Here is a 22,306-nt window from a genome sequence, read left to right as displayed (position 1 = left end):
TTTTAGAGTGTCAGTGGCTAACAGTAAAGTGAACAGGAGCTTTTGAATTCAAAGGTCCTAACTTCTAAGCCCACCCTTATTTAAAAGGACACAGTTAAGGTATTTTTACTCTTTTAAAAAAATAACATTTTACTTACTCCTGTAAGCTCAAAACTAAAATCGTATCCTAAACTAAAAAATGCCCTTTTGTGGGGGAGGGTGCATGTGTCCCTGCTACTCGCTTATCTTTAACTTCAAGATAGCAGTGTGAACTTGTGTTTGACAGCATGTCTGTCGGAGCATTGGAAAGAAAAGGGAAGGGGAAAGATGAAAGGTATCTAGGATCAAATATTGCAGCTCCCTGCTCCCTAAATATTCTTTTTCACTCGTAAGACCCGATGGTTAGGTTGAGCTTTGGAGTTTTGTCAGGGCATGAGTTCCCCATGAGTCGGGAAACGTTCAGTGTGGCGCATATGGAGGAAGAGTATTTCCTTAGCTACTGCGACAACAAGGTATTTGACGGTAGACGCTTCATACAGAGATGTCTGTTTAGCTCGCAGCTTGGGAGACTGAAAGTCCAAGCTCAGAGGCCTCATCCCTCAGCATCTGCTCCTGTGGGACAGGAAGGCATCACGGCAGAGAGAGGAATGCAGGCAGGGCCCACAGTGCGGCTGGAGAGATGGCTTAGCAGTTAAGGGCACTCGAGTTCAGTTCCCAGCACCCACATGGTGGCTCACTGCCTCCTATACCTCCAGGTCTAGGTTACCTCATTTCTCTTCTGAGTTCCACAGGCACATACACAACCTGTCTGCTGCCTGTCTGTCTGTCTCCCTCCTTCTCTGTCTGTCTCTGTCTGCCTCCCCCCGCCCCCCCCCCACACACACATTTGAGAGAGAGGGCAGAGAAGCAGAGAAATGAACCCATGACCAGAGAACGAGGTAAGGGTCAGGATCCCTGTTTATAAGAACTTGCTGTCCGGGACCTAAGAGGGCTCTGTGAGAACACTTGATCCCTTCTGAGGGTGTGTGCCCAATGACCTAACCTCCTCCCGGGCCTCAGCTCTGAAAGGTCCGTCCACTTTGGCCCCAGCTCAGTCAGCAGGAGCTGCATCTGGGCTGAGCACAGTCCAGCCGATCCGAAGCAGCGAGTGCTTAGCTCTAGGTGTCACTGCCTTAGTCATCCACAGATCCAGGGCACACAGATGCCCCAGAGTAGCTGAACAGACCGTGTAAGGCACTTTCCCTCAGTCAGTGAAATCTGAAGTGGACCTCATTCATAAAACTCAGATGTGTTTGTTCATGTTCTGTACATATGAAATTCATATATGTGTAAAGCTGTAATGACACATATCTGTAGGATAGAATATCAAGTTACTAACGTGTGCAAAAGGAAATGTTCACCTCTGCCCTCCGTGCCCCTGTGCTCCCCCAAAGCCTCTCATAACCCTTCATTTTCCCAGGCCCTGCCCATGGCCTATCTGCCATCCCAGGGACCGCACCTGCAATGCGGCCAACCCGGTTGACTCTGCAGATGGCAAAGGGAGCCTGGGCCACGCCCCTGGTGACTGCCTTGTTGGCAGCTGTGTGCCTCGGTTACTGAGATGGACCAGCTGCCTTTTCTGAGCCTCTGGATGAGAAAGACGCAAGTATGGCCCAGCTTCAGAAGGCAGAGTGTGACGCAGGGCTGAGCCACCAGACAGCCCCTGGGTCATTGTGAGGTGCAGGCCGCTTGAGACGTTTTCCTTTGGGAATAGCAGTGCAGGGGGCTGCTGCTGCTTTGTTTTAGTAGGGACAGCACAGGACTAGGCCTGTGACGCTGGCAAGGGACGGCCCACGGAAAGTCGAGTGGCCCAGGGACTGAGTGGAGGGCAGGTAGACACGCCTGCTCCCACAGCCCTTAGCAGTCAAGAAAATGGAAGCAGATACCACAGTGGGTGTCACCAGAAACAAAAGCAATCAGAGAAGTTGCTGTCTTCCCTAATTAATGGGACCCCAGTCTTAGTCTCCGCCCGTCATAGCAGAGCCTTTGCAATGAGTTCTCTAGGGTCTTATCTTACGTCTGACAAGTGGCTTGAACAGAGGGACCACTGGGACATCAGTGGACTTCTGTCAGCCTCTTGCTGAGATGAGCAGATGTGGTGTAATGCTCAGCTCTTACAGTTAGTGTTGTTTGAGACCCTGCCTCCTCCCTGTTATCTGTGGAGTAGCACACACACACACACACACACACACACACACACAACCACCACACACACCACACACCCACACAACCCCACAGCCACCACACACCACACCACCACACATACACACACACACCACACACACATACAACACACTCACACACAAAACACCACATACACACACATATACACACACACACACACCACACCACACCACACCACACCACACACACACACCACACACCACCCACACACACACACACCCCACACACACACACACACACACACACACACACCCACACACACCACACACACACACACACACACCACACACACACACACACATACACACACATACACACACACACCACACACATACACACACACATACACACCACACACACACATACACACACACACACACACACACACACACATACACACACACACCACTCACACATACACACATACATACACACACACACCACACACATACACCACACACACACACACACACAGAGCACAGGATAATTGGACTCACTAAGACAAGGTGACCTTAAGTTCAGAATCATGATAGGAGATCTGTCACCAAATGCTGCCTTTGTTTTCTTTTGCTCTCTTCAGTGCAGTCACATTTGAAGTGAGAGTTAATCTTTACTTCCCTGTGAAAGTGGGTCATTGAGAACGTCCTGGTGCGCTCTGAGCTTCGGTTTTGCAGGCCTCAGCTGCTCCTAGTGGTGGCTTGTGTCTCAGGCATGTGCTGCCACAGCCAGCTTTTCATGTGGGGGCTGAGGATCTGAACTCGGGTCTTCACCCTCATGCCTGTGGAACCAGCACCTGACCTCCTGAGCCATCATCTCCCTGGCTTCATTTCTAGTGGTCGGAAACAGAGACCTCGCCAACTTTCCCAGCAGCTCTTTGCTGCTAGCTGCATAGTGAAACTAGCATTGCGTGCTTCAGGGCAGCCTGGTGTCAGCTCCTATCCAGTAGCTTCCCCGACTCTGATCCTCCACTGGCCAACACCATTGTCCAAGGCTCATTGAGATACAAGAGGAAAGGACTCTCCCACGTGAGGGCGCTAGAGCCTGGGTGACAGACAGGCTGCTAGGCCTGTGTTGGTGGACTGGGCTCCCTTGGTGCTAGTTTTAAGGGCAGCGTTGTCACAAGAATGGGCAAACAAGGGGGCATGGGTATATGATTCCTAGGAGTGCAGCCTGTGCGTGAGGGACTGTGGGGGAACAGGAGGACGGCCAGGTCCTGGGGAGGCGCTACTCCCCCTGCAGCAGGGCAGTGACTGCTCATCCTGACAGAGCGGCAGTCCCAGCTACTCTGCCCCTGCTTAAGGGATTGGACACAGCTACTCCTGTCTGGAGGCTCCCTCCATTGTCTGGAGGCTCTCTGGACTACCATGGGCAGGTGCCTGGAACATGGCTTCCCTTACAGTTCGTCCTCAGGGCTGAGGGGGTAGCTCAGTGATAGAGCACTTGTCTTCCATGAAGTCCTAGCTCAGGTCCGCTGGAAGGAAGGGACGGGGTGTTCAGTTTCTTATTTGCAGAATAAAGACTAGTGAATTCCCCTTAGTCTACTAATAAGGACTAATAATAATTTCTAAAACACAAACCCATAGTAATCTTACATATCTGTATTGACTGTTGCATATAGAATCAGTCAGTGGGGGAGGCACCTAGTAGAGCGTGCCTTTGAAGTAAAATGAGAAAGCCTCCAGGGCAGCTCTCCCGAGTTTTTTAGTTGAATCCATTATTAGGCCAATTCACAAGTTTCTCTGCAGTTCTGTGTTAAAAGTTCTTATTTAGCACACTTAATTTACGGCCACTAGGGACTCTCATTACCGCCAAGTCCTTCCCGCTTTTATTTGTCTCCGCGCAGTGGCCTATGATCAGCTCATTACCCTACTTCTCACTTAGCAGCCCCAGAGAGAGAAGCTGCTCATGGGTGTCCGCCCTCGCAGCGTGTCAGCCCCGGAGACGGGAAATGCACTCGAGTGACCGTGTCCAGCCTTCTGCCCAGATAAAGCGTATGGTTAGAGCGGGACCTCGGGCTAGCTGTCTTCTTTTTGCCTTATTTGCTCTGTTTTTGTTAAAGATGGCAATTTACTTAACTTAAAATATAAAGGGAGGAGAGTCTGCCCTTTTAGAGTTTCATGTCTTAGTTAACTGACCATTTGTCTTTAGTGTGAATCTTGCAGGCCCAGTGCACAGGATTCACACAACAATGGCCCTTCCTTCTGGTTTATCACACAATTGGAAGGGAAGATGGCACAGCACAGACAGCCATTCGTACACACACAACCCAACTTCATTCTGGTCAGAGGATTCCCACGAGTTGTAGCTAAGTGGACATTCATACCTCCTCCCTCAGAAAAGGAACCGTCTCAATAGCTTCCGTTCATCAATGGGTAGCTGAACAGCAAACCCAGGGAGAAGCATTTGCAGATCCTGAGATGAGTCAGAAGCAAGGATCCATGTGAGAAAGTGCAAAGGGTGCTGTCCTCAGAGAAGACGATGTGATTAGTGACTACTGTGTAAGCAGGCCAAGAGGCCGAGCTGTCCAGCAGAGCTGCAGCCTTGAATGAGATCACTTTCCTCCACACATGTCAGGAAGCCATTTTAGCGGTTAGAATGCTGGGTAGGCTCAGAACTCTTGTCAAGATCCCTGCCCGTGCCCTGTTTACTTACAGCCATGCTGACAGCTGCTGGGTAACACCGGGCCAGTTGTACCGTGAGACTTTACTTTAGAGCAGTGCCCGTTCTTCTGATGTCTGACATCACCTTGTCTGTCTGTGACCAAACTCTGTTTTGAAAAGTTCTAGAGAGTGGGTAAGGGTTCCTCTCCTCCGCTTTTCTCTCTCCTTTTCCTCTCTCCCACTCACTCCTCCTCCCGTTACTCTCTTATCAGGCCTTACTGTGTAGCCCGCACTGACCTGGAACTCTTGCCTTGTTCCTCCAGCCTCAGCCTCCCGAGTGTTGGGGTTACTGGTGTACGTTACCACATTGGGCTGCAAGGCTACTGTAGTTAGTGTCTGTCAGGCATAAACTGAGTTGGAGCTCTTTCCCATCTGTTTTCTGGAAGAGTTATTTTTATTTTATGTGCATTGGTGTTTTGCTTGCACGTGTGTCTGTATGAGGGCGTTGGGTTCTCTGGAACTGAACTTACAGACATTTGCGAGCTGCCATGTAGGGGCTGGGAATTGAACCCAGATCCTTTGGAAGAGCAGGCAGTACCCACGACCACTGAGCCATCTCTTCAGCCACAGGAAATTACAAACCGAATGTCAGTTACTTCTTCAGTCTTTGTCTTTGGATCAGCTTGATGATTTGTATCTTCAGGAAATTTGTGCAATTCATCTGATTTGTGAGATGTAGGCGTAAATGTGTTCCTGATATTGATCTCTGTGGCACCTCTATTTATACTGTGTCCCATTGATGATTGTACTGGCTAGCTTTATGTCAACCTGATACAAGCCTGGGTCATCAGGGAGGAGGGAGCCTCAATTGAGAAAATGCCTCCATGGAATAGGGCTGTAGGCCAGCCTGTAGGACATTTTCTTAATAAATGTTGATGGAGGAGAGCCAGCCCATTGTGGGTGGAGCCATCTCTGAGCTGAAGGTCCTGGGTTCTGTAAGAGAGCAGGGTGAGCAAATCATGGTGAGCAAGCCAGTAAGCAGTACCCCTCCATGGCCTCCGCCTCATGCTCCAGGTTCCTGCCCTGCTTGAGTTCCTGTCCTGACTTCCTATGACGGTGAACAGTGGTATGGAAGAATAAACCCTTTCCTCCCCAAAGAGCTTTGGTCATGGTGTTCTGTCACAGCAGTACAAACCCTGAGACAGTGGTTCACCTCTTCTTTCTCCCATCAGCCTAACCAGCAGCATCAATTCCTTTGATCATCTCTAAAAATGATTTCTGCTTTCATTGATTTTCCCTATTACTTTCTGTTTTTCATATTAATTACTTCTGTACCATCTTCATTATTTTATTTTCTGCACACACACCGTGTTACTTGCTCTTTCTCTAGTCCTTCATGGTGCTGGCAGAGGCCTTTGTCTTGTACTGCTTTTATAATATTTATAAATACCATTATGTCGTGTTCTCATTTTCACTCATTTCAAAACTCCTTGTCTACAGGTTACTCACGAGTGTGCTTTTTACTTTAGAGCACTAGAGGGGTTTGCAAAACTGTGTTACCAATTTCAGACTTCTTTTGCAATGCGGTGATGTTCTGTATTGAGCTGGTGGGATGGCTCAGTGGTTAAAGATGCTTGCTGCCCAGCCTGATGGCCTGTGTTGGATCCTCTGAGTGTACATGGTGAAAGGAGAGGACCCATTTGCCACAGGCTGTCCTCTGACCACATATATGTTCTGTCATGTACATGCGTATACAATATCTACATATATATGTATACATTATTATATATATGCATAGACACACATAATGTTTTCAAGGCACAGTCTCTCTATATATTGTATATCCCTGGCTGTCCTGGAACTTGTTCTGTAGGCCAAACTGTCCTTGAACTCAGATACCCTTCTGCCTCTGCCTCCTAAGTTCTGGGATCAAAGGTGTGTACCACTACCACCTGCATAATATATTTTTTAAAAGCTTTCTTTATAAATGTTCTGTGAGAACTGGAAGAGAATGCGTATCGGTTGTTTTTAGGTAGAGTGATCTATAATGTCAGCTCCACCAAGCTGACCGACTTTGTCGTGACTGCCATTCTCACTGATGGCTCTACCAGACCTGTCTGCTCAGGAGAGAAAGACATTGACTGCCTCTTCACTAGGATCGTAGGTTGTCTGTCTCTCCTCCTAACTTAGGTCTTTATTTCATGTATTTTAGTTTAGGGCTGCTGGCTTCTCTTAGTGAACAACCTCCTTTATCACTGTAAGGTGACCTTTAACTCTGGGGATGTCCTTCATTCTGTGATCTGCCTCTGACCACAGCTTTCTCCTGATTAGTGACATATCCTGTCTAATGTCTCGTCGTTTGAAACGCGACAATCCCTTGCTTTCCCCGAGGTGTTTGAACATTTACTTTTACCGTGATTACATTAACTCTGTCTTTTTTCTGCTTATTTCCCATCTGATCCAGTGTTCCTTGCTGCCCTTTCCCATTTTCTCTTACCACAATAGTAATTTGTTTAATGATCATATTTTAGCTCCTCTTTACTTTTTCAGCTGTTACTTTGGTTTTGTAGATTTAATAAGCTTAAAGGGTTTATAATATTCATCCCGATGTACCACAGCCTGCCCTCATGCGATACTCTCCCGCTTCACACAGAGACATCCCCCTGACTCTTACAATAGATGCTCCATTTCCTTTCCCCTCAGCCTTTGTGCTATTATCACAATTTGATTTTTTGTGTGTACTAAAAATGTCGCACAGTTATTTTCATTTCATAATTCTTTTAACATTTAAAGGTATTTAAATGATGAGGTGTCCCTCCACCCCCTTCCCTTTTTGTGGGTCTGGATTCCCACTTGCTGTCACCTCCCCTTGGAGTAAAGACCTCTCTCACTTCTTTTCGGAGTCTTCTGATGAGGAATTAATTGTTCAGCATCAGCATCAGGGCATCTGAAAGCGTATTTTCCTTTCATCTTTAAAAATGCATTTTGCTAAGCTAGTGTTTTTCTGGGTTGGCGGAGGCTTTCTGCTTTTCTAGAGCTCTGAGGCCACTGGCCTGTCGTCTTATCTGCATCGTCCAGCTCATCTCCCGTCTTCCCTGACCGTGCTCATGCTGAGCGGTTTACTGTGACATGTGTCAGTGGAGTCTCTTTGTATTTCTTCTGCTTGGGCTTTGCTGAGTGTCTCAGCTCTGTAGTTTGTTGGTTTCATAGAATGTATAAAGAGTTTGTTAATGTTTCTTCATACATATCTTTCTGTGTTCCATCTCTAATTATACATAGATTTGGTGCTTGCCCCACATCTTGATGATTTCCTATTCTCGTGTTGTTTCCTTCCCCCCTTGTTCGTGTGTGTGTGTGTGTGTGTGTGTGTGTGTGTGTGTGTGTGTGTGTGTGTGATAGATACCTTTCCCTCTCGTTCTCTCAGACGTCTTTAGTCTTAAGAGTCTTGAGTAACAAGCATGCTGTGGTGAATCCTCCTGCTCAGAGATGCCCTCTGCGGTCTTCAGATTCCCTTTGCATTTCTGTCCCTGTACCACTTTCCCCTAGTAAGCCTGCCTGCCTGTAAGAGGGCTACAGCACTCACATGTCCTATATCATAAGGCATGGCATACAGATCTAAACGTGTGTGCTGTCTCCTCAGATCGAGCCTGGGGTTGGTCACGACTTGCTGACACTCCTCATGTACCTGGAGTGCTGTGTTGTAAAACTGAATGTCCTGGATATGTGGCCCTTCAGTGGCAGGGCTACATGCTATGCATGAGCAGCCCCACTGACTCCATCGTATAGAACCTGAGTGACACTAAGACAGCCTGCCCATCTGTCCCTTGCAAGGCTCTCACTCTGTAGGTCCCCAGGGAGGGCTAATTCGTGCTTGATAGGAAATCCTGTGGATTCAGGACTCGATCAGACTCTTGCCCCTCACAGACAAGCAGACAGGTATATATTTATGTATCAATTCTGACTTCCTAGCCCTGCTCTTTCCTGGGCCACGGAGAGACAGCTGCGTACTGGGAGCTGAGCCTCCTTGTGACTGGGGTTTACCTTGTCCTGGTATGTACTCTCTCAGCTCTGAGCTGTGTGCTGTGCCAGGTCCCTCCTTCTCCTTGGTGGGAAGCAAGGGCTTCTGGTCACTTCGTGTGTCCTCTTGGTTTCAGGTATCAGCAATGCAGAGGCACGGCAGCCAGGGAAGGCGCCCAACTTCAGTGTCAACTGGACGGTGGGCGACACGGCCATTGAGGTCATCAATGCCACAACAGGGAAGGATGAGCTAGGCCGCCCCTCCCGCCTGTGTAAGCACGCGCTGTACTGTCGCTGGATGCGGGTCCACGGCAAGGTACTGAGCCTCCCTCACGGGTGTGGGCCCATCTCCATCCCTTCCACCCCTCCTGGTTCCCACCGTCGCGTCTTCATTTCAACCTCCTAACAGTGACGTCAAAAGAAATCTTATTTCTTCAGACTGTTGTTAGCTTAAGGGTACGGCCCTGGTCCCACAAGCCTCAGAGCTGCCTCAGAGTCAGCCTCCTCCCTTCCTGACAGAGTCTTAGCTGCTGTCCCGGCACTGGGGAAGGAGATCGCTTATCGGAAAGAGGAAGTCGGGCAGTGAGTACTCCTGCGCTGGCCTCTGTTCCCTTCATCCAGGGTCAGGAACTTGGCTGCAGAGCCCTTCTACCCACGTAAATCCAGATAATAAGATGCACAACATTTGTTCTTGTCTAAGCCAGGGTGCTTTCCTATATGAGGCCAGAGCAAGGTATAGGGCTCAGACAGACAAAAACTCTCCGGTCGGGCTGGAGAGATGGCTCAGTGGTTAAGAGCACTGACTGTTCTTCCAGAAATCCTGAGTTCAATTCCCAGCAACCACATGGTGGCTCACAACCATCTGTAATGGGATCTGATGCCCTCTTCTGGTATGTCTGAAGACAGTGACAGTGTACTCACATACATGAAATAAATAAATCTTTAAAAAAAAAAAAAAAAAAAACTCTCCTCTCCGGTCCTCGTGGGGATAGACAAATGCTATCTTGGTGACCCTATCCCCTGGGATCTGCCAGAAGCTGGTCGGTCCTGCAGCCATCTGTCTGACCAGCAAGCCACTGCTTAAGGTTAAACTGAGCCTTAGGCCTGACCTCCCTGCGGGCACTCTTCCATCTAGGGGAGAACGTTCCGTCTGCTCCTTCACAAGCCAGCCCAGCCCTGAGCCTCATCTTTTTTTTTTTTTCTTTTTTCTTTTTTTCAGAGCTGGGGACCGATCTCAGGGCCTTGCGCTTGCTAGGCAAGCGCTCTACCACTGAGCTAAATCCCCAACCCTCTGAGCCTCGTCTTTGAGCATTCCTCTATTCCTCTAGGTTTCTTTCTCATCGCTCTGCTCTGGCAGTTGCTTTACGTGACGCGTGTATCCTTCCACAGGTGCCCCCCCACCTGCTGCGCACCAAGATCACCAAGCCCACCACCTACCACGAGTCCAAGCTGGCAGCGAAGGAGTACCAGGCTGCCAAGGCACGTCTGTTCACTGCCTTCATCAAGGCGGGGCTGGGCGCCTGGGTGGAGAAGCCCACAGAGCAGGACCAGTTCTCCTTCACTCCCTGAGCCAGGCGGAGTCAAGAGCACAGAGTGCAAGGCTGTGGTGCCGAACTGTCCCCCAGAGCCTTGCGTCTGACCTGGGACAGGTGTGCACCTCGGGGACGGCACGGGGAGTCTGGGGGAACCACTGGACTTCAAGCATCATCCCCGGCGCCTCTCACCTCCCAGCAGGGCAGCGTGGGGATGTGTAGGGTGCTGGGCACCTCACATCTGAGTAGGGATCAGGTGCACAGTGGGGGTGCATGGGGGCACAGGGGCCCATCACCACCCCTTGCCACACATTTCCCCTCTTGAGCTACCCAGTGACCGCTTTATATCTCAGTTTACATTAGACATTGAGTTCTACTGAGTAGGGCTTCCTCAAGTATAGGAAAATAGAAATTTACTTTGTGTGAGATTCTTGAATAAATAATTTATTCAGAGCTAGGAATGAGATTTATAAAATAAGAAGTAATTATGTCAGGTCACTTTTATGCCACATTATTTTAATTGCAAAAGAAAAAAAAAGTGTTTCTATGTGAAAGAACACAGGAATCTAGAGGTAGGAAGTAGAAGAGAGCGACCGCGCACACCTCCGTGCGTGGCTCCTCTCCGTAGGGCCTTCACACTTAGGTTCTCACAGTAGGTTTTAACAGCTCTCCTGGGGTGACCCCAGCATGATATGGTGTGACCTTGGCACACACTGGCCCTGCAGCTGGGATGCTGTGTCCTACAGAGCCGTGACCTAGGCTCTGCTGCCTCAGCTGCCTCTAGAATCGTCCATGCTCCCGGTTAGGCTCAAATCATGGAAAACTCTATTTGCTACCAAGTAACTGAAGACCCAATCTGTCCGTAGCCTGTCCTGGCTGGCATCATCCGGGGGTCCTAACCATCGAGGTTTTGTGACCTAGAGGCACGCAGTAGGACTGCTCCACAGTCAGAGCACAGTCTTCCTTCTGCTCCCCCCTTGGGATCTGCTGGGTAGGAACCACTGACCGCTCAGAGAGCTTCACAGGATGGAAAGAGTTGTGAGCAGGTACCGTGCTTGGAGCGCGCCGCCTAAGGCGGATTATCAGGTACCCCTTCCTTCCAGCTTCAGACATGTTGGAAAAGTTAAACATTCAGGTTGAAGCTGGTGGGACAGTGTGAACCTTGGAACGCTGCCGACCAGACCTTGGTGTCTCGACAGGCAGGCCTGGGTGCTCCTGGTATCTTGGGGCTGAACCCCAAGATGCTGCTGAGCACCCGTGAGGCACAGGGTGGCACCCAGGGCCCTGGAGCGGACACCTGGACCTCCTGTGCTCAGACTCGCCCCAGGTGCCTTGTTGCTTCCACTCAGGATTAGGGAGGAGGAGAGGGGGGGAGGAGGGGCTGTGGCTGTCAGCTCAGTGTGCTAGCCTGGTCCAGCAGGCTGCTCTGAAGAGCCTCAGGGCCTCGAGCAGAGAAGGTGCAGGCTCATCCCACAGCACACGTCCACCACGGCTGCATCCAGAGCTCTGACAGCTGTGGCCCTGAGCTGTTCACCCAGGTGTGCGTGTGTCCTTGACACACTTGAGAAAGAGACAGAACAAGAACAAAGCCACTGTGGGTTCCACCCGATCCCCAGCAGACCTCAAGAGGCTGTGTGTCATTGCTTAAGTGAGACCCACTTGTGTCTCCATGTCAGGAGCCCTGTCGTGTCCTTGTAGGTGTCTCCATGGTTCTCGTCCTGCGGGGCTTGATCTTCGAGGCATGAAGGTCCTAGCAGAACTCCCTAGTGACACATGCCATCTCGGATCTCCTCAGATCACCACCTGCCCCCCTGAGAGGGAGCCCTCCCAGGCTGCATTGCAGGGCTACCTTCGGGTGAAGCGCACTGGGGCTCCTCAGAGAAACGGTCTCATTTTATCCCAGTACCACACCTTCCCCACAGCTCCTGCACTTTCTAGAAAGAAAAACACATATGTTGATGTGTTCTTACTCTTGTTTTTAAATCGAATTTTTCCTAATGGAGATGGGGAGATGATTTAGTTTGTTTGTTTTTAAGTACATTTTGGTTATAAAGTATAGCAAAAGTATATCCCATATACACCAAAAACCATGCATTGCATCTGGCTTTCCATGTCAGATAACAGGCTGCCCAACCAGGAAGTGAAGGTTACATGTATAGAGCATCTGAAACTACAGGGGCTGGTCCTGCTTAGACCTGACCTAGGCCCAGAAAGGAGGGGGAGCCGGGAGGCACCCCATGGTGGGGAGCCAGCATGGGACATGTGCCACCTTCCCCTGCACTCAAGACCTGGCAGCTCGAACAGCCCAAATGTGACCAGACAAAAAGGAAACAAATATTGATTTAAGACATAAGCCCTTTGAGCCTCTTCCCAAAGGTCCCCACGACGGTAGTTCATGTCCAGGACCTAAATGTCACAGACTCAGCAGACAGCTTGACACACCAAGAGCCTGATGTGGAAACGTCTTGGATACCTCAGCAGGTGAAGAACAGGAGTGTCTGTGTTCAGAGCATGCAGCTAAACCTCAAGTTTTAAGTCCACAAGGCAGTATCCCTCAGACTCGCCTTCACAGGGCTGCAGCTACACAGCAGGAAGACACTGTGGCCGGGAGCCTTGGCTGGGCTATCTTGTTTCTGCAGAGCCGAGACTCTCCACTTAGATGTAGGCAGCGTGAGTGTGGTGTCCACGCAGTTAGCCTTGACGTTAGCCACTCGTGGTGTCAGGAGGTAGCACCTCTCCTAGCAAGAGACACCAAAGAACAACTTTAAATCTGAATCTGAGTCTCTCACCGTTCTGTTTCAAAGTTTTTCCTTTAGTAATTAAAACCCTGTCTAAGAGCGCAGGCCCGTCTTGTGAGGCATTGCTCTCTGTTTATTTTATCACCCAGCTCCTCTTGCCTCCAGACTGTACGTGCTGCTTGGTTTTTAAACTTTAGTTTCAGACAGGTGCACCAGGGGCGGGCAGCCACCAGAGGGTCAGGAACGTGGGGTGAGCTGCACGTCACCCTGCCCCAAGAGTAAATACACACAGTGCAGGAGCAGCTTGTCACTTCCAAAAGACTCCAGAAATGTCAGCTCCTCCACTCGGAACTTTGCTCCAGAGAGAGAAGTAAAATGAGCTGAAATTCAAACCTGTCACGTCCTCGAAATCAGGGAACCTCTCAGAAGATCCCTTCATGCTCCCTCATTCCCCAGACTGCACCGGGAGAAGGGCAGAGTGTATGCGTTCAGTATGCACAGCTTGTATGTGTCCTTGTCTCTCGGCACATCTGTCGTGTGACAGTCTCCCCAAGGCTGAGGGGGTGGCCACCCACTCTGCAGCTGTGAACTGCTCCACACTGGGGCTACTGGTTCATGTGGCATTGGGAAATTGGAATTAGGAAGCCTCTGACCCGCCAGGGACCATGAATGAGGGAGTTCGTCCCATGGTCTGACCGATCATGGCTGGCTCCTCAGTGCACTTTCCGCTCAGCCGCTGGGGGAACGTTCACGTCTCTGTGGTAGTACCTGTTCGTTCTGTTTGCTGTTTGAATGACAAGTGCCCAGCCTCAGAAGCACTTAATTGTCGCCACAGCAGGCGCTGATGGTACACAAGGAACTGATGGGCCATTCTTCTGAATGGAACGCAGTAGGTTAAAAGCACAGTTTGAGGAATGTTCACGGAATAAGCCCCTAAAAGCTGTTAGCTTTTCCAGGCTTTGGGTTATATACTTTTAATTTGATTTTAGAGATGGACACTTTACATGAATGTAACTCAGCCAAGAAACGTGTTGCTAAGATACAATCCTCAGTGTTCTCTGTATGTATATTTATGTATATACCACATGTTACAGCCTGCATGAGCTTCCTCACACCGAGCCCAGCCGGAACTGAGCATGAAATGCTGTCACATGTAGACAAAGGACTGAGATGTTCTCAATAAAGACTAAGACGTTTCACTACGACTTGCCTCGGACATTTTCCTTCTCACCGTGTCCTTGCTCCCACCGCTCTTGATCACGATTTGAAAGGTGTGGGCAGCTGCCGCCCGAGAGCTGCCGGCCTTGAGTGTGTCTGGTTGTGTCACCTCCTGTACACCGCACCGAGGGCTCTGCGGATTCTTCCACCTCTGCTACAGGGTGCTGTAGAGGAAGGACCTTCACGATCCCGGGAAAGATGGCTCCAAGACTGTTGTAATGTGGTCTTGAGAATGTGTGTGTGTGTTCTGTAAGAGAGCAGGGGAGTGAATCTACAAGGACAGGGGTATGGCTTGGAACCTAGCATGGCTTTTCATGGCCCGTTGAAAACACCTATTCAGTTGATGTTTCCGTAATTAAATATGAAATAAATATAGGAGTCTTTTTAAAGAGTCACAGTCATACGTACCAGGTATCTTTTAAAAACAGCAGCACAGAGACATGACCTACCCCTCTGTTTTGGAACTGGTCAGGGAGTAAAACCAGTTCAGCTGAGAGTTCGACTTTCTCTACGAAGTGAAACACGTGTTGTTTATCTCAGGCTGAAAACAGGGGAGCCAAAGTGGAGGCATACAACGGTTAACCTGGGTGACCTCTCCGCTCCTTTCATGCCCTCTTCAGGGTCAGAAGCCGCTCGGGTAGGTCTCAGGTAACTTGCTTCTCTACTTATGCCTTTTATTTTGTGTGAACAAACTCGAATGTTCTTTATAGTATCAAAGATACGGGGCTGGAGAGATGGCTCAGCAGCTAAGAGCACTGACTGTTCCTCCAGGGGTCCTGAGTTCAATTCCCAGCAACCACATGGTAGCTCACAACCATCTGTAATGGGATCTGATGCCCTCTTCTGGTGTGTCTGAAGACAGCAACAGTGTACTCATATATATAAGTAAATAATTCTTTTTTAAAAAGAATACCAGAGATGTACAGCTACTTGACTTAACATTTTAGCAGTCTGTTTACCACTCTAGCTGGCAGTTGAGCCTGGGAGAATGGATCCTAAAAATAAGGTGGACTGCAGTCTCAGGCAAGAGCCAACTTTACTCAGAGTACCAGACGGTGCACACTCTCGAGTTAAGAATGGTCACATGAGCAAAGTTCTCAGGAGTTCAAGCTGAATATAATCACAGTGACACGTGGCAAAAACATGTTCTTTATAATCTGAAGTAAACTCACGCCTCTACGCCTGGGAGGAACACAAAAGAAAATTCTGTGGTTTTGAAGAAACTGAGGTCACAAGACTCTGGTCTTGGTGGTTTTTTTTTTTTTTTTTTTTTTTGGTTGTTTGGGTTTTTTGTTGTTTTAATTTTCTCACAAGCACTCAGAATTCCCCCTCACACGACTCTATTCTTGGACTGTGTTCGAACAGCAACCCATCCCTTCCTTTTCTGTAAATACGAAGGAGTATTTGATGAGGATGCTAACAGATAAGACAAAGGCTACAACACAGTTAGAGCGCTCACCTCATGGGGGAGAAGCCCTGAGTACTGTCCTCAGTCCCACAGGGAGGAGAGAGAACACCCGTGCAAACAAACACACTAGGAGTGGTAAGCGGGAGGACACGAGTCCTCTTCTCATTCTTCCCAGTGCATAACCTGAACGTTCACCTGTGGGTTTCATGAGGTTGTTACAAATTAAGACTCCTTTCCTTTAACTAAGATGAGCCAAGTAGCTGTATTAGATCCACATGTTTAAAAACCTGACCTCATCACCCTCAGTAATTTCTTTCTTCCAGGCCATCTACTATAATTCACTTCTCATGGTTGTCTTTTCCAGTGTCCCTAGAAAAGCTTGCTAACACCCTTGTTTCTTTCTACTGGGAAAGTAGGTCAGGTTTTTTCCTGATAGAAAATAGGTCTGACTTGGTTCACCGGTGTGACAAGAAGGATTAGGTCACATGGAGGACGTGTGCCATAAATAGAATGTGCTAAGTCTGCAGTCACACAGTTGCGACGAAAGTACATTTGAAATGATGGTGCAGGGGAGGCATCTTATCAATATTAAATTGGCTGGGGATGGGAGGAGCACTGAAATTTACATCTCAATGTCCCAGACCCCTTCTGAATATATGAGGCTTAACAAGGTGACAGTCACAGGTAAGCGGCAGTCCCTTGATAAGTGGTGTCATAAACACCATGACGAGGATGACAGGCTGACAGATCCTTCAGCCTGCCAAGTGCTTTCTAATCCTTTGCTTTAAAACACTTGAATAAAAAAAACCTCACTGATTTGACAGATGACAAAGCCCTAAAACCGTTCTCACGACTTTAAAATTTTTTAAAGCACCAGATTGGAAGGATATTACATAGAAATTCAGAACACCATTGAGATCATTGCTATGGTTGTTTTTTTTTTTTAAATTCATTCAGTTTTCTTAACACACCCACAACAACAAAGCTAGACTATAACCGAGGCTACACTCTGTCACAGAGAAACGGGGACCTCGTGATCCTTTGCTATAAGTTGGAAAAGCCCAGATCAACCCATTAGGCGGTACTAGGTCAATGAAATTTCATTTCCGCCTTACCTGTGTTTTTGAAAACCTGTGGCCCTGGGTTCAGTCCCCAGCTCCGAAAAAAAAGAAAAGAGAAGAAAAAAAAGGAAAGAAAGAAAGAAAACCTGTGATGGGGGGCTGGAGAGATGGCTCAGCGGTTAAGAGCACTGACAGCTCTTCCAGGGTCCTGAGTTCAATTCCCTGCAACCACATGGTGGCTCACAACCATCGTAATGGGCTCTCATGTCCTCTTCTGGTGTGTCTAAAGAGAGCAACAGTGTGCTCACATAAATAAAATACATAAATAAATCTTTAAACAAGAAAAGAAAAACAGCAACGTGTGAAAATAATGTGATTCTAGACTATTACTAACAAAACCTTTGACCAGACTAAATTTAAGTTTTGATTCATAAGACATTTTATAGTAGAGAAATTAGGATGACTACAACTTTAAGAAGAAAGGGAACATTATATGGTGTCAACTTCTCTGTCCAGGTGAAGTCTCCATTCAAGAAAGCCAGCTTTCTGAAGGGCCAAGAGCCTGTTCTCCTGCTAAACAGAGGCAGAAGTGGACAGTGGAGTGGGGAGACGCCCCCTAAGTCAGATCCCAGCAGACCAGTCACTTATCCCTCCAACACGTGTTTTGAAGCTGTTTCCTAAGCAAGAGCTGGTTGCAAGGAGAGCCAGAGCGGTGACCCCAAAGCCAGGAAGGAGAAGAGGTGCAGGCAGAGAACATGTCCTAGAGCCAGGTAGGGCTGCATAAGAGGAAGAGGCTGGGATGACTCAGAGTAGCTACAAATGTAGATTCTAAAGGAGAAATGTAAGGGTTAAGAGATAATAAACCAGGGGGCTGAAGAGATGGCTCAGTGGTTAAGAGCACTGACTTCTCTTCCAGAGGTCCTGAGTTCAAATCCCAGCAACCACATGGTGGCTCACAACCATCTGTAATGGGATCTGATGTCCTCTTCTGGTGCGCCTGAAGACAGCTACAGTGTACTCCTATATAACAAATAAATCTTTGAGAGAGAGAGAGAGAGAGAGAGAGAGAGAGAGAGAGAGAGAGAGAGAGAGAGAGAGAATGAATGAACAAAAGCAAAGTTTCTGCTGCAAGTCCTGCCTGCCAGGACCTCCCCAGTGTGGGTGGGGGAGACAGGATTTAAGGTAGATTCCCAGCAGACTCTACTGCTCTAAAGACCCCCAGAGTGCTCCCTGAACCAGAAGGCCATCAGTGAGTGTCTGCTGAGCTGCGGGCTCGAAGTCTTCTAAGGCCAGGGTCCCTCTGCTGTGAGTACATCCTGCCCTTCCACCTCAGTCTCCTTAAACTGCAGGAGATGGATTTCTCCTCAGCAAAACCAGAGACGTTGCATGAGAAGATGCCCGAGGGTTTATGAGGAGATGGGATCGTTTTAAGCCAAGTCAGAGGAGGACCTGTGTTTTCTTTTTCACCCTGAATTAAACAACTTAACGCTGATGACCCAGAGAGATACAGAATCCATTCCGGACATGGATTTGCCTCTTGTTATGCATTCCAGAACTTTCCCTATAAACATCGCCTCATCCTGAGCGACCTGTGCAGTAATATATTTTTTCTGAATATCATACAAAAGATATAGTTGAAGGCTGCCTTTTCCTGGCATGTGTCAGATTCCCTGGTATTTAGCTGTTACCAAGCGAAAAAACGCTGTCAGCTGAGTATTGTCATCTGCCAGGCAGGGCGCTGTCAACCCTGTCACTTAGCCCCTCATCTTCTCTGAGTAGATGTGCCGCACACTCCTATCCACTCCCATCACCTGTCCCTGTGCATGGAAGGGAGGGGAATCTCTTTAGACCTATCTTTGTGTGCCCATACTGAAACTGTGGACATAGCTGATGTCTAGCGACAAGGATGGTGACGCAGCTATGCTGTTTCGATGTTTTTGTTGTTGTTTGTTGTTAGATTCAACCTTGTGCTTACTATCTGGTGACAACTAGGAGAGACCACAGAGTGCTACCAGTCCCATAGCAGGCTCTCTCACCTGGTCATCCTAATGGCCTGGAAGCCCAGGAGTGTAGCTATTGCCTTGGGAATTGCTCAGGACATTTGTCACAGGAAGATAAGGAGGCTCTTTGTGGTGATTGGAATATGCCTGGCCTAGGGAGTGGCACTATTAGGAGGTGTGACCTTGTTGGAATAGGTGTGGCTTTGTTGGAATAGGTGAGTCACTGTGGGCGTGGGTTTTAAGACCCTCACCCTAGCTGCCAGAAAACCAGTCTTCTGCTAGCAGCCTTCAGATGAAGATGTAGAACTCTCACCTCCTCCAGACCCATGCCTGCCTGGATGCTGTCATGCCCCTGCCTTGATAAGGGACTGAACCTTTGACCTATAAGCCAGCTTCTATTAAATGTTGTCCTTCTAAGAGTTGCCTTGGTCATGGTGCCTGTTCACAGTAGTAAAACCCTAAGACACTCTTGAAGCTACAGAACGTTGGCACATTGAGACAGTTTGGTGAAAAGGACCCTGTACTGGGTCTGCTTCTTAGAAGGAAGATCAACAGTGGATCAGTCAAAGAATCAGGGGACTTAGGCTGAAAGCTTTTCTCCTCTCTCTCAGTGAGACTGTTACAAGACAGAGTCAAAGCCAGACAGCTAACTCTTTTTTTTTTTAGGTTTATTTATTTTATGTGTACACTGTAGTTGTCTTCATGCACACCAGAAGAGGACATTGGATCCCATTACAGATGGTTGTGAGCCACCATGTGGTTGCTGGGATTTGAACTCAGGACCTCTGGAAGAGCAGTCAGTGCTCTTAACCACTGAGTCATCTCTCCAGCCCCCAGACAGCTAACTCTTACATAGTCATCTGGAATCGGAGTTCAATTTGTGATCATGGCTGAGAGAGGTTTGGATAGAGAAAAGTTGGTAGCACACTCATGGGACCTTGTGACATGGAAACTATAGAGATGAGACCATGGCACACATATGAACAAGACAGGAAGGTAACAATGGTGAGGTGGGGCTGGAGAGATGGCTCAGTGGTTAAGAGCACTGACTGCTCTTCTAGAGGTCCTGAGTTCAATTCCCAGCAACCACATGGTGGCTCACAACCATCTGTGATGGGATCAGATGCCCTCTTCTGGTGTGTCTGAGGACAGCTACAGTGTACTCAAAGAAAGAAAAGGAAAGAAAGAAAGAAGGAAGGAAAGGAAGGAAAGAAGAGAAAGAAAGAAAGAAAGAAAGAAAGAAAGAAAGAAAGAAAGAAGGAAAGAAAGAAAGAAAGAAAGAAAGAAAGCAAGCAAGCAAGCAGGCAGGCCGGCCCCGAGAAGGTAAGGGAAGGGTCTTAAGTAGCAAGCGGATCTCAAAAGGCTGCACACTGCATCACCATGTTATTTCGGGAGAGGCAAAACTATGGGAACAGTAGAAAGATCCGTGTTATTCCAGACAGGACTGGAGAGAGGGAGGGATGACTGTGTGAAGCCCTAAACAAGGGTTTTAGGGCACCAAACTGTTCCGTTGTTAGCCCCTGACCATGGCTTGGTTGTGCTGGCCACAGGGACAGAGTGCCACATTTTATTTTATTTTCCACATTTTATGGAAAAGGGAATTTATCTATAGTTTTGCAAAACTCGAAGAAACTCCCAGTTTGTTTCTGCCTTGCCCGCAACAGTGTTACAACTTCAGAAAAGTTGAAACAAAAGCCAGACAGCGTGCGTATGCACAGACCTCAGGCAGGTGGGTCCCCAAACCCAGGGGCAGGTCTTTCTAGGAGCCAGGGTTGCCATAATCTTTCCTAAGGTGCAATTAATTCCCTGTTGAGATTCTACCCTAGGTCCCCATCCCTCTCCCCCACCCATTACTTGCCCAATGTTTTGGAACACTATCTCCTAGTTGTCTATCATTTGATTGACACGTGGAGTCCGTGCACGTGAGTTCAGAAAAGGAACCACACCCCTGTCCCTCCCAAGACCAAGAGCAGAACACCCACAAATGGGAAGCGAGGGAGAAAGGGAAGCAACAGCGCCACCTATTGGACGGATAGGAATATGCACCAGCATCTCCATGACCCTCTGGACTCTTGGTTTTGGTAGGGTGTTTTCAGATCTTGCACTTTTGCTGACAGCATTACTGATTGCTTACTCCGTGGCGATGGGATGGCATGAGCTAGGCCGGTCTGATGCCACCTAGGGAGGAAAGGCAGTGTTAAAAAAAAATCCCCTCTGCCAAATCTGAGTGTAGAGGAGCTGGAGAGATGGCTTAGCGATCAGGAGCATTTGCAGCTCCTGCAGAGGACCCAGGTCCAGTTCCCAGCGCACAGCGGTTCACGATCATCTGTGGCTCCAGTTCCAGGGGCTCGCACACCATCTCCTGGCTGCTGTGGATACCAGGCTCATACACGGGGCCCATACACACATGCGGGCAAAACACTCCTAACACATTTAAATGAAGACGGAGAGGACCTGTGCATTAAACTTTGATCTAAGAAAATCCCATAGTATCTTTTTGTTATGATCGGCTTAAAACATATATATCTTGTCCTATGGTTTATAAACAGGTAATGATTCAGAATGTTCATAACTCGTTGATATCTTTACTAAAGAAAAGCATAATCAGTAGACTGATATAGAATATCCTAGGAATCATAAACTTTTTTTTAAAGATTTATTCATTTATTCTATATAAGTACACTGTAGCAGTTTTCAGATACTCCAGAAGAGGGCATCGGATCTCTTTACAGATGGTTGTGAGCCACCATGTGGTTGCTGGGAATTGAACTCAGGTGGGAATTGAACTCAGGACCTCTGGAAGAGCAGTCAGTGCTCTTAACCGCTGAGCCATCTCTCCAGCCCTGAAATCATAAACTTTTTTTTTTTCTTCCGGAGCTGGGGACCGAACCCAGGGCCTTGCGCTTGCTAGGCAAGCGCTCTACCACTGAGCTAAATCCCCAACCCCCATAAACTTTTATTAGCACTTTTTAAAGCCATCTGTTACTTCTTTTTACCTATTCAAGGCTTGGGATAAGGAAAAATCAGATTTTCTTTTTTGGAAATTCAAAATTCTAATAACGTCTTAATACTTAAACTCTTTAGCACTCAGCATGTATAGGCACGTAGCACACAGTCTTATCTGTAAATCTTTAAGTAGATGCCAACTGTATACCAGACAGGGTGGATACCATCCCAGGTGACAGGCTCTGCAGCCAGACACCAAAAACAAGTCTGGGGAATGATAAACCTAAGCTCTTCGTCTCTAAATCCTGTAGTTTTCCTACAAAATCATTTTTCTTTTTTTTTTTTTTTTTTTACTTTTCTTTCTTCCGGAGCTGGGGACCGAACCCAGGGCCTTGCTCTTGCTAGGCAAGCGCTCTACCACTGAGCTAAATCCCCAGCCCCAAAAAATCATTTTTCTAATTTTCAAATTTTATTGTGCGTGTGCATGCATGAATCGGTGTGCATCTGCGTGTATTTGGACACACACACACATACACACATACACACACACACACATACACACATACACACATACACACACANNC

General features: G+C 48.1%; 1 protein-coding gene across 3 annotated transcripts in view; it reads left to right on the top strand.

Annotated features, from left to right (window-relative positions):
• The window catches only part of Adarb1 (adenosine deaminase RNA specific B1), a 127,444-nt gene extending 113,150 nt beyond the window's left edge, over positions 1-14,294 (top strand). For all 3 annotated transcript variants that reach the window (XM_032889290.1, XM_032889289.1, XM_032889291.1), the window contains 2 exons: positions 8,957-9,135; positions 10,209-14,294. In XM_032889290.1, the coding sequence (XP_032745181.1) occupies positions 8,957-9,135; positions 10,209-10,388 (359 nt within the window). In that variant the 3' untranslated portion in view covers positions 10,389-14,294. The remainder of the gene's footprint in view (positions 1-8,956; positions 9,136-10,208) is intronic.
• Positions 14,295-22,306: the final 8,012 nt, after the last annotated feature.

Source organism: Rattus rattus, chromosome 18 (assembly GCF_011064425.1).
Source record: "Rattus rattus isolate New Zealand chromosome 18, Rrattus_CSIRO_v1, whole genome shotgun sequence".
Classification (NCBI taxonomy): Eukaryota; Metazoa; Chordata; class Mammalia; order Rodentia; family Muridae; genus Rattus; species Rattus rattus.
The sequence above is the reverse complement of the archived record's forward strand: the minus strand, read 5'-3'. Positions and strand labels throughout refer to the sequence as shown.